The 16,191-nt window shown below is 42.5% G+C and overlaps 2 protein-coding genes across 6 annotated transcripts in view; one reads left to right on the forward strand and one right to left on the reverse strand.

Annotated features, from left to right (window-relative positions):
* The window catches only part of ACACA (acetyl-CoA carboxylase alpha), a 248,575-nt gene extending 235,282 nt beyond the window's left edge, over positions 1 to 13,293 (reverse strand). For 2 of the 4 annotated variants that reach the window (XM_036451660.2, XM_045586414.1), the window contains exon 1: positions 12,787 to 13,293. In XM_036451660.2, the coding sequence (XP_036307553.1) occupies positions 12,787 to 12,950 (164 nt within the window). In that variant the 5' untranslated portion in view covers positions 12,951 to 13,293. Of the gene's footprint in view, positions 1 to 10,480; positions 10,618 to 12,786 lie in introns of all 4 variants that reach the window. The other 2 variants (XM_045586415.1, XM_045586416.1) reach the window with 2 other exon arrangements.
* A 31-nt stretch (positions 13,294 to 13,324) lies between these two features.
* TADA2A (transcriptional adaptor 2A) overlaps positions 13,325 to 16,191 on the forward strand; it is a 36,933-nt gene continuing 34,066 nt past the window's right edge. The window contains exon 1 of one of the 2 annotated variants that reach the window (XM_036451697.1): positions 13,325 to 13,420. The gene's annotated coding sequence lies outside the window, so the exon portion shown is untranslated. Of the gene's footprint in view, positions 13,487 to 16,191 lie in introns of both variants that reach the window. The other variant, XM_045586419.1, reaches the window with a different exon arrangement.

Genomic DNA, 16,191 nt, shown 5'->3' on the forward strand with positions numbered 1-16,191 from the left:
ACCACACATGTCCTTTAATCCAGAAACATGAGATTTATCAGGAGGTGAAACCTGGGGCAAAGTCTATATCCATTAATGCTACTGCAAGAGTATAATTTTAATAACATTTATAGTGACTTTCTTTAAAGAAATTCACTGATGGGATCAAAATCATTTATTTTGCTTTAGGGACAATCTGTTTCCCCTGACAAAGCAAGGTTCCTCTGAGGATTTTCTGACTCCCTCATTGGTAATCATTTAGAATCCCATATTCTCTCTCTCTTGTTTTGTTTTGTTTTAAGGTTTTGACTTTTATTTATTTAAAATAAATCTTTGTTGTTCAGATTATTACAGGTGTTCCTTCCCCCCCCTCCCCCGCCCAATAGCTCCCCTCCACCTGATTCCCAACCCCACCCCACCCCATGCCCTTACCCCGGCCACTGTCTTCATCCATAGGTGTAAGATTTTTGTCCAATCTCTTCCCGCACCCCTCAGAATCCTTTCCCCCTGGGAATTGTTAGTCCAATCTCTTTCTATGACCCTGAAGAATCCCATATTCTCTTGACAGTTGGAGATCTTTGAAAACTAAGAAATGGATGAGAAAAATAGCACAAGGGAGGGGAACTTGGGATGGGCACCTCAGTCTGCAGACCACTTCACAGCAGGACACAATTCTCCCTGTCACCACTATAGCGTAGGCTATCGTCTCAGCTTGATAAAACGCTCTGTGTGTGGAGTGCCAATTATTCCTCCGGGAAGTGACTAGTTGGCAAGATTTTTATGTCAAATTCTTTCTTATTAAGCTAACACCTTTTGTTTTTCAATTAAGTACATTCTCATTATACAATGTTTAGAAAATACTGGCAAATCTAAAAGTAAAAATATTACAACTAATCCTTCCTCTTAGAGATAACCACTGTTAATACTTTGATGTATCTCTTTATAGACATGATTATATCTATATCTATATCTATATCTATTTCTCATTATACAAAAAAAGACACATGTTACACAACTAACATCATACTCTTCATACCATTTTAAAGTTGCCATCTCTTTTTTGGCTAGCATATTACTGCTATATTCCAGTCAAGTCTTAGAAAGAACTGGAAGTCATTCCACCTTTTCTAAGGGTCTAAATCACCCAAATACTTTTTCAATCCTCGCCAGAGGATATGTTTTTCGGTGATTCTGGAGAGAGTGGAATGAAGAGGAAGAGGGAGAGCAAGAGGAAGAGAGAGGGCGGGAGAGAGAGATAAAGAGCAATATGGAAAAGATACATACATTGATGAGTTGCCTCCTGGACATGCCCTGACTGGGGACTGAACCCAAAACCTGGGTATGTGCCCTGACAGGGAATTGAACCCACAACCCTAACCAACTGAGCCACACCAGCCAAAGCAACCTAATACTTTTTGATAGATGCAAAGATTATGGTAGGAAGTTGCTCAGGGCAGAGAAGGCACATTAACAGAAATTTCCAATTTAAACTTTTGAAGGTATTGCTGAATAACATTAATAGTTGTATGTGTATGTATGTTAAAATATGACTTACTTAATATAAACTTAAAATATACAATTTTGTATGTTTTGCCATTCTTCATTTTGTAGATATACCTGTGTTCTCAAAAAATCAACATGACTGAGGACTAGGCAATTAGGGTCCCCTCTTTTCTGTACACCCAGGGTGGTGCAAGAGGTTACTAATTACAGAGGGACTTAAAAGGTGGCTCTAGCCCTAATTGTTCTTGCCCTACTCCCACTTGGTTTTGAGCCTCTTTAAACACCTTCCAGCAAATTCTGACCTACAGCACTTTTCCTATGTATATGTCCAGAACAAGCCATTTTCTAAGGAAGACCTGCTATATGTACTTATGGCTAGGGACTAGGAACTCTTCTTTTTTTTTTATCCTGCACAGGTTGACAGTCTTATGGCTCCTCCTCCCCTCACACTCTGATCCTCCACACCTCCTCTCCCACTCTCAGAAAGGATTTCATTTTAGAGTTCATACAATGCCCCCCATGTTGCCTTTAGTTGCCATCTATCTTTTTATGTATACTTCCTAGTTTGTATCCTTGGAGGTTGTAGTGTATTCTCTACATCTACATTTGTATATCTCCATATTACTCTGTAGCCAACAAAGCACTATGCTCCTAGTAGATATTCAGAAAATGTTGGTCACATCATACTACTAAATGGATAGCTGAGGATATCATACCTAACTTTCTAGGAGAAAATGAAGTAACTTTTATTTTACATCAAAGCTGCTATTGGTTAACCAGGTGGATGCAAATCAATGAAAGGCCATCTGTAATTGTTGGTAACACTTGAATTCATTTCTCTAGACTTACATGCTTTTCCCTCTGATATTTTAAATGTTTAATTTTTATTTTTTAATCCTTACCCAAAGATATGTTTTATTGACTTTAAGAGGAAAGGGGAGAGAGAGACAAATCAATCAGTTGCCTCCTGCATGCACTGACTGGGGATTGAACTTGTAAACTTTTGGTGTACAAAATGATGCTTCAGCCAACTGAGCCATCCAGCCTGTGCTTCTCATATTTCTTTCTCATCTTTCTCTTCTTGCTCTGTATTCTAAAACTTTTCCTTTTCTTCTTTTTCTTTCCCTTTTTCAGTGACCTGACTTGCCAGTCACCCAATACTAAAAATTTCCCTTAATTTTCACTCCCAGAGGATTTAGATCCGTGTCTATACTTAAGTTTCAGCCCCCAAAGCCTTTTTTCTTCTACCTAACCCTGCTTCACGTGCTACAGTGTAACAACTAGTGCACTTTGAGCTGTTATTTACCAACTTTCACCAAGCTCTGGTGAATTTGCGCCACCCAGTGGCTGAAGTTACCAACTTCATCCTCTGAGGAAAAAAAAAAAAAAAAAAAAAGCAGTGGGCAAAAATAACAAATGAGAAAGAAGTTATATGTGCCCTAAATGATGGCTATAAGTGCCCCAATTCACAACAGCCGAATTTTGTCCTATTTTAAGTTATTTTCTAAAACTTATCAAAGTATGGAGAAAGACATGTTCAGAGATATAGTGTCATGGTCTCCCCAAAAAAAGATGATATCCAGAAGACTCTTTTAGCATTTATTCGAGTTATTACTGCTCCTTACTGCACCAAAAATGAATAAATAGTGCAGACTACAGGGTAAAGTTCTTTTTAAAAATATATATATATATATATTATTAATTTTTTACAGAGAGGAAAGGAGAGGGATAAAGAGCTAGAAACATCGATGAGAGAGAGTCATCAATCAGCTGCCTCTTGCACACCCCCCACTGGGGATGTGCCTGCAACCAAGGTACATGCCCTTGACCGGAATCGAACCTGGGAGTCTTTAGTTCGCAGGCCGACGCTCTATCCACTGAGCCAAACCAGTTTCGGCATACAGGGTAAAGTTCTAACTGCCCTCTAGAAGAATCAAACATTCAACAGAAGAGAGACTGACTTTGAAGACATAAGCTATACAACACAATAATATCATATAGCAATTTAACTTATTTATTCTACAATAAATTTCCTTAGACATGTTTATGTCTAGGACATATGCCAAGGAGTAGAATTCATTGTTCAACTTTGCTAAACACATATTGTTTTCCAATGCCCCAGTGGTAAAGAGAGTCTCTATTTTGCCACACCCTAACTTGGAAATCTCAGACTAAAATTTTTGCCAATCTGTTGGCTATAAAGCATGTAGTATATTGTTGTTGTTATGTGCATTTTCATGCTTACTAGTGAAGTTGAGCATCTTTCCATGTATTTATTTGCTTCAGGTTTTCTTGTGTTTGCTTATAACCTCCCCCTTTTTTTCCTATTGTGTGATAAGTTTTTTTTAAAATATATTTTATTGATTTTGTACAGAGAGGAAGGGAGAAAGATAGAGAGTTAGAAACATCGATGAGAGAGAGTCATCGATCAGCTGCCTCTTGCACACCCCCTACTGGGGATGTGCCTGCAACCAAGGTACATGCCCTTGACTGGAATCGAACCCGGGACCCTTCAGTCTCCAAGCCGATGCTCTATCCATTGAGCCAAACCGGTTTCAGCAAGTTGTTGTTTTTTTAATTGAGTTGTACAGTCTTGTATTCCTGACTATACAGTAGGCCCTCTGAATCTGGGTTTTACACCTACAGATTCAACCAACTGTGGATAGAAAATTTTTTTCAATGTTAGGTTGTTGCTGACATGTATCATGTTGTCAGTTCTGTTTTGTGGGATTTTTAGACGTACCTGTCAATAGCTTTTTAAATGCAGCCAAGAAAATAGATTCTTGGAGGCAATGGGACTCAGAGCTTCAAAGCCTGACAGTTGCTTATTTATGGGTATATTTGCATATTAAGGAATATTACATTAGAACATTGCAGACTGCAACATGTTTCACAAGGATTAGTATTCAGGAATATAGTACGTAGTCTCTTTTATCCATGTAAGATGTGTTCCAAGACCTCCCAGTAGATGCCTGAAACTGAAGACAATACCAAACCCTAATATACACTACGTTTTTTCCTATACACATGACACATTTTAAATTATAGATTACGTCCAGTAAGAGCTAACAATAACTAGTAATAAAATAGAACAATTATAATACACTGTAATAAAAGTTATGTGAATGTGATGTCTCTCTCCTCTCCATCCCAACCTGGAATAAGCTGGACAAACGGATGATTCATGTCCCAGGAGGGACAGAGGACATGGGACAAGCTTTCATTATGGCATGCAATTTAAAACATGAACTGTTTATTTCTGGAATTTCCCATTTAATATGTTCAGACCATGATTGATCACTGGTAACTGAAACCATGGAAAGCAAGACCACAGATAAGGAGGCACTAATGTAATATTCTATATTTCTCAGAAGCCATTTGATTTTCCTTAAAAAAATGTTACATATCTCTGCTGGGATCCATTACCTTCTAAGATTGTATAAAGTGTGTTTAGAGGTTGGGGGTAGAAGTTTGAATCTCTACTATGCTACCTGATTACCCTCTATGGCCATCATTTTCTATTATACATCAGTAAAATGGGAGTAACAATACCTTCCTTAAAAGGTTTTTAAGGCCTAAAATAAGAAAATATATACACAGAGCTTTGAGCAGTGGCTGTTTTCAGTGCCAAGTAGAGAGGAGAACCCTGCAGTGCCATTTTGAAGAGTGTGAACCTGGAGGAAGAATATCTGCCAACAAAGGCTCCTTGTGCCCAAATTCATAACCAGAATCTAACAGCCTCTGATTACAGAATGCTCACACATACTGCATGTCAGGGAAAGCCACAGACTGAGCTGCCAAGCTTCCTGCACTGTGCTCCTGACCTCACTTCTTAAAGAAACTCCTGGTATTGTATTTGGACCAATGGGACTAAGACCTTACTGTCCAATGGGAGCTGTGCCGCCATATCCTCATTTGCATAAGTTACTAACCAATCAGAGCAGTTCCACAACAACCAACCAGAATGTGTGAGCTGGTCAAACAGAACAGTGCAATTTGGAACAAAACTGTGTGGCTTTGGAGTCCTCATTTGCATAGAAATGGACCAGTCAGGGACAGAGACAAGAACTTCTTTCTATAATATATAAGCCAGCCTCCTCTCTGTTAGGATGGAGTGCACTTTCTGCTGCATTTCCCCAGCTTGCCACTATAAAGCTTGAACTGCAACATTAGAGCTATAACACTTGGCAACACTAGACCTGTAATACAGGCTACTTTACTACTTCATTTGAGCAACTTAGCTTGAGCTGCTTCACTTGAGCTGACTCACTGGAAACCCTTCACTCAAGCTTCTCCCTTCACCACACCCCAGACTGGGAATTCCTGTCAGCACTGAATAGGTAGCTGTGAACTTTGCTTAACAATAGTTTATCTGTGTGTGTGAACAGGTGATTAAATAGAAAAGGGTTTCAGAGAAAACTGTTGTCATGGCCATTATTATAGGTTCTAGAAAATTAATAAAGTGAGCAAACACCAAAAAAATGTGTTTGGCTGTGTGAAAATAACCAATTGCAGTAATTTATGTAAATAGCTTAGCATTTGAAGTCTAATCATCATGCAGCACAACAATTACATATATCATTAAATATGCATCAGATTAACATTGTAACAATAGTTACTTAACAATAGTAAAGAAATTGTTCTGTACTGTGAGGAACAGTCTTATAGTTAATTGATCATAATACATAAGTCTGTTCACTATTTACATTAATTAAATGGGACGGAGCTCCTGAGTTTGTTCTGCATTTAAGGTAAGTCAGGATTAATTGTCCTTGATTACAGCTATGCATTTTCCCTATGACCTGTCAGATAATGTACACTGTTATTTTTTGTTTTGTTTTATTAATTTTTACTGATTTACTAGAGGCCCGAGGCACAAAATCTGTGCAAGGGGCTCGGTCCTGCCGCAGCAGCAGCTGCCTCAGCCCCTGGCCACTGCAGCATTGTCTGGAAGGTCATCTGGAAGGATGTCTGGAGGGACATCTGGTCTAATTAGCATATTACCCTTCAATTATTATAGACAGACTGGAAGAGAGGGGGAAGAGAGAAACATCAATGTGAGAGTGTAACATCAATCAGCTGCCTCTGACACACCCCCAGCCCACAACCTGGCATATGCCCCAACCAGCAACCCTTCAGTGCACAGGAGGGTGCCCAACCAAATGAGCCATACTGGCCAGGGCCCACTCTAATAGTTTTGTAGTGATAAAAGTACTAAAGAAGCAGGGAGCTGAAAGAAATTCTGTTTCATTGCTTCATGTTCTGTTCTAGATATGTTTATTGATCTTATTTTATTTTTAAAGTATTTTATTGATTCTCTACAGAGAGGAAGAGAGAGGGATAGAGAGTTAGAAAGATCAATGAGAGAGAAATATCGATCAGCTGCTTCTTGCACATCCCCTACTGGGGATGTGCCTGCAACCAAGGTACATGCCCTTGACCAGACCTTTCAGTCTGTAGGCTGACACTCTATCCACTGAGCCAAACCGGTTTCAGCTGTTTATTGATTTTAGAGAGGGGAAAAGGGAGAGGGAAACATTGACGGTGCCTCCTGTACATGCTCCAACTGGTGAACAAACTCATAACCTACAATCTAGAACAACTTCTAAACAAGCTCCAGGGTTATTTCATGGAGCATTTATAGAATTAAAATTACCATTGTAATTTACTAGAGGCCCAGTGCACAAAAATTCGTGCACTGGGTGCGGGGGGGGGGGGTTATTACTCAGCCCGGCCAGTGCCCTCTTGCAGTCCGGGACCCCTCGGGGGATGTTCACCTGCTGGCTTAGGCCAGCTTCCACGGGTTTGTGGCCGAGGGGAGCTCCCCCTGTGGGAGCACAAAGACCACCCGGGGGCAGCTCCTGCATTGAGTGTCTGTCCCCTGTTGATCAGTGCACATCAAAGCGACCTGTTGTTCCTGGTCATTTGGTCTTTAGGGTCAATTTGCACATTACCTTTTTATTATATAGGATCTATCTACCACCATGAATTAGGTACATGAATACACACATCATTATAAAACTCTTTTTGTAAAAAATATATTTTATTGATTTTTTACAGAGAGGAAGGGAGAGGGATAGAGAGCTAAAAACATCGATGATGAGAGAAACATCGACCAGCTGCCTCCTGCACATCCCCTATTGGGGATGTGTCCACAACCAATGTACATGCCCTTGACTGGAATTGAACCCGGGACCTTTCAGTCCACAGACCGACGCTCTATCCACTTAGCCAAACCGGTTTCAGCCATCATAAAACTCTTATTAAGTATTCTATTTTTCATTTTACATATGAAGAAAGAGGCACAGATAATAACTTGCTTTAATTCTTTTTTTTTTTTTAATAACTTGCTTTAATTCTTAAAGGTAGTAAAAGCTGGTGACAGGATTCAGATTAAGGAAAGTTTTAAAGTCATGCTTTTTAAATTATATTAAACTGTGTCAGGTTCCTTACAAACCATAGTTAAAACATTAGGCACTTGTTGGTTGCAAAGAATATAAACTGCCTGTCATCGAATGATGCAAAATATTTTCGGAGCCTGTTTGATAGTCAAAAGGTGGAGGCCCTATATAGTAAGCTAAAAAGTATGTAGCTAGGTTGCTGTGTAGGCATTTTAAAGTTTTCCGATAAACAGAAGTCACATAGCAACAATACATTCCTAGTTTTCCTGACTTTTTGGATTCTACCCAAAGCCTGTGAATCATGACACTGATATCCTGCACTTTTTGTAGGTCAAAAGCAGTCAGTGAGCCCTAACCGGTTTGGTTCAGTGTATAGACAGCTGACCTGCTGACTGAAGGTTCCTTGGTTCGGTTCCGGTCAGGGGCACATGCCTGGGTTGTGGGCTAGGTCCCCAGTGCGGAGCATGCAGGAGGCAGCCGATCAGTCATTCTCTTGCATCATTGATATTTCTATCTCTCTCTCTCTCCCTTCCTCTATAAAATCAATTAAAATATATTTTTTTAAAAAATTTTTTAGCCGAAATCAATTTGGCTCAGTGGATAGAGTGTCGGTCTGCGGACTGAAAGGTCCCAGGTTCGGTTCCGGTCAAGGGCATGTACATTGGTTGTGGCCACATCCCCAGTAGGGGGTGTGCAGTAGACAGCTGGTCGATGTTTCTCTTTCATCAATACTTCTTTCAATCCCTCTCTTTTCCTCTCTGAAGAAAATCAATAAAATATATTTAAAAAATTGGGGGGGAAGTTTTTTTTTTTTTTAAACGTGATATGTTAAAAAAAAAAAAAGCAGTCAGTGAGATAGGAAGCGGCAGAAGAAATGGGGTAGTATAGGTTTAAATTCATGAAAACTCTGTGTGATGATCATAGCATTATGTAAATCTTGATTGCTGCTAACTTCCTTTTTAACTAGTCAGAGGAAGTTTATTAGTTACACTTGGACAGATCTGCTTTTTCTTTTCTAGCCCCAAAGAGCCGAACCCAACCCTGAAGGGCGGGGCCTACCTCCAAAGAGCCAAGCCTAGCCCCTAAGCAATACCTATTCTCCCAGCAGGCCCAGGGAACCCAGCCTCAGGGTGTCAGGGCGATTTCCAAAGAAACTTCTCCCTTGAGAGTCAGCTGTCCTTTCAACCTATGTCTCCTAGGACAAATATGCTCACTCAAGGGTCTTTTCCTGTAAGGCAATCTTGTGGAGACACGGGCTTCCCCATGACCTGGGTCAATTTGATTTTAATGGACCTAACCTGGAATACCCCAGACAAGGTCTAAGAGTGCGGGAGACAAAGGATAGATGTCTCTCTCTTTCTTTCTTTCCCCCCCTCTTCCCTCCCTTCCACTCTCTCTAAAAACCAGTGAGGATTAGCAACAACAACAAATAAAACACAGAAAGCCACCTCAGTTTATAGGAAGAACATTAGATGAAATAAAGTTTATAAAGTCTTTCAGCACTCTGGCCATAGTAAGTATTAAAAATGGTAGAGAATCATTTCCATAGGGAGGGAGGGAAGTTCAGAAAGTACACTTTTTATTCCAATCAACTGAAACTTAGTAGTTGAAGAGTTGTTGGCCCTGATTGGTTTGGTTCAGTGGATAGTGTCGGCCTGTGGACTGGGGGGATCCCAGGTTCTATTCTGGTCAGGGGCATTACCTTGTTTGCGGGCATATCCCCAGAGGGAGGTGTGCAGGAGGCAGCTGATTGGTGTTCCTCTCTCATCGATGTTTCTAACTCTCTCCCCCTCTCCCTTCCTCTCTGTAAAAAAAAAAAAAAAATCAATTAAAAAAAATATTAAAAAAAAAAAGAGTTGTTAGGATATTCTGGAATTGGTCAATGGCAGTCACATCACAGAGCCTGACAGTATGTACAATTTTCCTGGTTTCAAAGTCAATTTCCTAAATTAGTTATGAGTAAAATGGCTTGGAGAATGTGCTAAGTCCTAAAGTTCAGTTTTCCACAATATTACCCAACATGAACTAATCTTGAATATTAATAAATTTCAACTTAAAAAGGATAGACAGTGGTGTTTTTTGTTTTTTTTTTCCAGATTCCTTTATACACGTTCAGTGAGGGGAACAAGACAGTTCTCTCTGCCATGCCAGGTTAAATACAAGCTGCACTGGAAGCTTGTAAAGGCTCTACTTAACTCAGACTTGGGGCCAGGAGAGGCGTTCCTGAGGAAGTGATGTTTAAGGTGAAGTGGAGGTACCTTGGTAAAGGAAGCCTGGAAGGAACGGAGTGCATAAGAGAAAGCTGAGGGGCTTCCATCCGGCCGGAGAATAAAATATGAGATGGGACAGTGATGACACAGAAATAGGAAGACACTAGGCCGTGAAGAGCCTTCTACAAACAGTGACCATATAATTTATGGAACTGAGACACTTCCGAGAGTGAAATGAGACAATACCACTAATTATATGGGGACAAGAGGAGGAGTAAACCAGGACTGTCCTGAGCAATTTGGAACTTATAGTCACCCTACTTGTAAGCCATGTTCAGGTGCTTGAACCTCCAGGGAAAGTAAAGATTGGATATCTTCTCTGTTTACCTTATACATTTTGCCTGAGTGACTTCATTCATACCTTTGCCTTTACTCGCTCATTTCACAAATATTCACCCAGGATGCACTTCTGGGCACTGAGGTTACAAAGAAGAAAAGACACAGTGTCTGTCCTCAAGCTCTGGCTAAAGAAGACACATATCCAAAGAAACAATTCTAACACAATTATACAATTTTAGTCCTGGCCTCTCCTCTGAGCTCTGAACGCATATACCGTATGTCATTTTCACTCAGATTATTACAAAACACAGATTTGAAAAAGAACTTCTGTTTTCTTCCAAATCTCTGTTCTTTATCAGTGCTATCCTTCACACTGTGCATTTCCATTTCTCCATATCTTTCTTAAGCACAATGTCTAAACGGGGGCTTAGAATCCTAATGAGGGCCTAACATCAACCGAAGAGGAAGGGTAATTTTCAGGTGTTTAAACGCAATGTTTTTTTAATGAGTAGATCCCAGTATTATGTGGGACTATTTTTCCACAACTGTACATTAATAACTCATATTCAGGTTGTTGACAACCATGATGTCCAGATCTGGATATATGCCCTAGCCAGTCAGTTTAGATGAAAAAGACCTGAAGGTAAGTCCTAAGTATTTGACCTTATCTCCTCTTTGAGGAGAATGTGACAGTGGTTATAAAGATGTAGGTGAAACACCAATGTTAATAAACCATCTGTTGAACAATTGCTGTGTAAAAGGGCAATTCATGCTTTAAAGGGCATTTTAAATGTTTCTGCCATCTATTCTCCACACAGCTTCCAGAGAAAACCTTTTAAAGCAAATCTGATTACTCCTGGGCTCTCAACCCTTCCATTGTATTCTCTTTTGTCCCAATAAAATCCAAAGTCCAACCAAATCCAAAGTCAGATGATACATGATAAGGCTTCTGCCTATGTTCCTCACCTTATTTCTCTAATATGGTGTGCTCCAGTCATAGGGTCTCCTTGCTTCTTCTCCAACATGCCAACCAAGCCCCTATCCTAGGGCCACTGCCAATTGCCTTTTTTTTCCTCCTAAAATAGATTCCCTCTAGAAATCCACATATCTGCCTCCCTCATTTAATGATCAGATTTCTACTGATGTGATCCTCCCTTAAGATACCTTCTTTGTCTATCCTACCTAAAAGAGCATTCCCCACATCCTTCCTAGCCCTTTATCCTGATTTTTCCCCCCCATAAAACTTGACACATCACTAGGCATTATCTTTATTTAGCAATATATTCTGTTACTAGAAGCCCGGTGCATGAATTTGTGCACCAGTGGGTCCCTTGGGCTAGCCTGCTCTCCGACATCCCCCAAGGAGTCCCAGATTGTGAGAAGGCCCAGGCCAGGCCATGGGACCCCGCCAGTGCACGATGGGGGCTGGGGAGGAATGTGGGAAGCTGGCCAACTGAGGAGGGACCCAGGGAGGTCTCCAGGGTGTGTCCGCTTGTCTCACTCAGTCCCCAGCCAGACCCCAGCAGCAAGTTAACCTATCGGTGGGAACATCTGTCCCCTGGTGGTCAGTGTATGTCATAGTAAGTGGTTGAGCAGCCTTAGCATATTATTAGCATATTACACTTTGATGGGTTGAATGGTTGACCAGACACTTAGCATATTAGGCTTTTATTATACAGGATTGCTTACTATCATCCTTCCCCACTATTATAAGAGGCAGACTTTATCTTGTTCACTGCTGAATTCCTAGCACCCAGAACAATGTCTGCTCATTAAATATTTGTTGAGTGAATAAATAGGTTTTCAGGATACAACAAATGTAAAACGACTCTATATTTATTGGTGCACAGGAAAATGTCTGCAAAGTATATAGCAAAATGTTAACAGTTTAACATTCGAGAGCTGCTTTTCACATTCTTTTTGCTCACGTGAATTTTCTGATTTTTTTTTTTACAATGAACTTGTCTCTCACATACTGAAAAATGAATAAAAAAGCCTCATAAGCTATGTAGATAAATTCTAAAAAAGGTTAGGCAACTTTATGAAAGACAAACTTCTAACTAGATGTACCAGCCTCAAGGTTAAGATAGACCACAGTTTGCATCTCCTTGGCCAGCCCTATGTAGCAGTGCGACCCCAAATTATTTATAAACAGGAGTCTAAATGTCTTCACCTGTAAAATGACCGGGAAAATGGGGAAAATAATAGTGCCTCTCACAACGATGTTTTTTGGAAGATTAAATGAGCCCATGCATTGTAACCTCCTTTGTACAATGCCGGGCATGCAATACATATCTCGACATAGGGTAGCTGTTATAGAAGAATTATTAGCAGTAGTAAGAGTTAGGACATACCTAGCCCTCAAGATTGACATCAGAGTGGACCACCACATCCTCTCATCATTGCGCCTCAGTCCGGGCCTCTGCAGCCCACAGAGGGGCTCGCTCTCTCCAAAGGAGATCACGTCGGCTGTCCAGAAGCATCGGGATAAAACGTACCCCGCACACCCTGAAACCATTCAGCCTGGGAAATCCATGAGCAGCACTCAACACCCGGATTCCAGAGGCGGATGTTAAAAACACACAAAAAATCAGGGCAGTACCGGCCCGGCCCGGCCCGCCTCACGGAGGGCACTCGGGAGGGGATCGATCATCAGTCACTTCGCCCCGGCGAGCCTCTGGCGACCCGCAACGCACGTCCCGGGAAAAGTGATTACCGGTCGGACTCAGAGTCAGGCAGGCGGCTCCCCCGCGTCCTCCCCGGCCTCTGCCAGAGGGCAGCAGCGGGCTCGCGGAGAGGCCCGGGTGCCGGCCGAGAGGGTGGCGACGGCGCGCAGTGCAGCGCGAAGGCCCCGGAGGGAAGGGGGCGGGGCCGGCGAGCGCGAGGGGGCGGGGCGAGCGCGCGCCTGCGCCGCTCGGGAGCGCGCGCGCAGCCCAGGGCGCGCACGTGGCTGGCTGCTCCTCGGCGTGGAGGAGGGGGCACGGCGCGGTGAGGCGCGGCGCGCTGCGGGACGGCGGCGGCGGGCTTGAGCCCCTCTAGGGGGACGAAAAGGAGGTGAGGATCGCGAGGTGCGGTGGGGGGTCGGGATCAGGGTGTGGACCCCGGTGATCGGGAAGACTCTGCACGGGGGCGGGCGGGCGGGAGGGAGGCGGCCGGCCACGTCGCGCTGTCTGGGAGGGCGGGGCGGGGCATGCATGGCCCCTCAGGCCCCGCCCTCAGGCCCCGCCCCTCGGCGAGCCTGGGGTGCCTGCGCGCTGCCTCAGACTCTGCATTCCTATCTCTGCAGAGCGGCGTGCACCCAAACTAAGGACAGCCTCTGTGTGTCCCACCCCTACCCCCGTTTCCATTGGGTTTTCACGTAGGCTTTACACCTACAGTAGGCACGTAAGCTTCCTTATTTACAGCTCAGGCTGACTGAGGCTCCGGTAAAATGACTTGCCCAAGGTCCTACAGCTAATAAGGAACGAAGGGAGGATTTGAAGTTTGTCTGCAAAACTCCACAGCCGGCACCTGTCCTCTCTGCCCCGCATTGAATGCTGCTGTTTGCGTGCCTTCCGTCCTCCCCCGTAATGTGTTTGAATTTGGTAAATGTTGATTTGGAGCTAGCACTCATCCTTTCGTGGGTGTTACTGTCAGAAATGTCTCGTGAGAAGAAGAAAGAAGATTCTGCTTATTGAAATACTAGAGGCCCGATGCATGAAATTCATGCAAGAGTAGGTCCTTGTTCTGGCTGCTGGTATTGGCTTCCCTCTGGCACCCAGGTCTGGCTTCCCTAGCAGCCCCAGCTTTGCTGGAAGGACATCCTGTCTAATTAGCATATTATGCTTTTATTATTATAGACTAGAGGCCTGGTGCACGAATTCGTGCACCAGTGGGGTCTCCTGGCCTGGCCTGTGGGATCGGGCCAAAACTGGTCCCAGATTGCGAGAGGATGCAGGCAAGGCTGAGGGACCTCATTGGTGCATGATTGGGGTTGGGGAAGTTGGCCAGCTGGGGATGGACCAAGGGAGGGCTCCAGGGCATGTTCAGCCCATCTCGTTCAGTCCTGATCAGCTGGACCCCAGCAGCAAGCTAACCTACCAGTTGGAGCATCTGCCCCCTGGTTGTCGGTGCATGTCATAGTGAGTGGTTGAGCAGGCTTAGCATATCATTAGCATATCACGTTTTGATTGGTTGAACAGATGACCAGACACTTAGCATAGTAGGCTTTTATTATATAGGAGTGTTGCTTATGACATCGAGTGTTTATCAGACTGTTTATACATCCTTAACTTGAACCTCTCTCTCTCAGCCTCTGTTGAAATGGCACCACTGTTTCCTACCTGTAAGGCATTGTACAAGTGACAATCTTTCAGGGCTTCCTTTCCTTTGAAACAGCATCATGCCTCAGAAGGTTCAAAGAAATAATCCACATACTGTGGTACCACAATATCTGGCATATGAGAGAAGTTCAGTAAATGTTGGTCATTGTTGTATTATCAAGTGCATAATACCCATTGCCAAATTCATTTTTCTTGAAAGACAAAAAGACATTTGTCTATTACATTTGTGTTTACTGGGTTCTTTCTGTGTGCTTGGTACTTTTAAAGCATACAAATTTGTATGGGATGTAGTCCCTGCTTTTATTTAGTCTAAAAATTTGGGTAAATATGCAGGCAGAAATAATCCTCACAAATTAGAATGTGAAAAACACCAGAAAAGAGAGAGGTAACAACGATGAGAGTATAGAAGGAGGGATGTGGGGTTTTTGTTTTTGTTACTTTTACTCCACAGTGACTAAAAAAAAATTATTTTACTGATTTTAGAGAGAGAGGAAGGAACATTTTTGAGTGAGATGAGCAAGAAACATCATTAGGCTGCCTCCTGCACTGCCCATTCTGGGGATCGAGCCTGAAACCTGAGCATGTGCCCTGACTGGGAATCGAACTGGTGACATCTTGGTGCATAGGTCCACGCTCAACCAGTGAGCTACACCGTTTGGGCTATTTTCTTGGCTTAGTGTGAAATATGATTTCATTTTGCCTTTAGGAAGAAACTGTACATTGGGCATACCTATTGAATATTTAAAGAGTAACTAACTGAACAAATGTATGTTCTAATACACATGCGGCTCTTTGGCCCCTTGAGTTTTTAGCAAAGGCCAGCTTAGAAGTACCCTAATTAAGTTAATAACAATGTACCTACCTACTATATAGTTTTAAGTTTTAAAAATTTGGCTCTCAAAAGAAATGTCAGTCGTCGTACTGTTGATATTTGGCTCTGTTGACTAATGAGTTTGCCGACCACTGTTCTAATAGATAGGATTCTAGCAACAGAATTCAAATTAAAGTATTGGAAAGTTAGAGAAACAAGAAAAAAAAAAATACTAACATGGTTGGGCCACCTTTGGAGATGGGGATCTCAACAGCCAGAGCTCATGGACCAAATATTTGACTAATGAAAGTTTGAGTTTCAGCTGCCTTCTGTTTTTGAATGTCTTAGATACAGATTTCTCTACGAGGAGATATGGTTGCTTTAGCTAGCGGGAGGGTAGAGAATAACATATTTTAAGTGGCAACCCCACTGAACCACATGAAATGTCTGAGAGTCAGTTTTCAAAGGAAGGGGGCTAAGGAGAGGAGTGATGTGGGCAGAGAAAACCCACAGCTGTCTATTAGGACTGTGTGGCTTTTGTAGAGGGCTTACTATAGGCTGGGCACCATGGTACATCATTTATATGGATTTTGATAGTTAATCCTTACAACACCTCTGGGAGGCAG

Source organism: Pipistrellus kuhlii, unplaced genomic scaffold (genome assembly GCF_014108245.1).
Source record: "Pipistrellus kuhlii isolate mPipKuh1 unplaced genomic scaffold, mPipKuh1.p scaffold_m20_p_22, whole genome shotgun sequence".
Lineage (NCBI taxonomy): Eukaryota > Metazoa > Chordata > Mammalia > Chiroptera > Vespertilionidae > Pipistrellus > Pipistrellus kuhlii.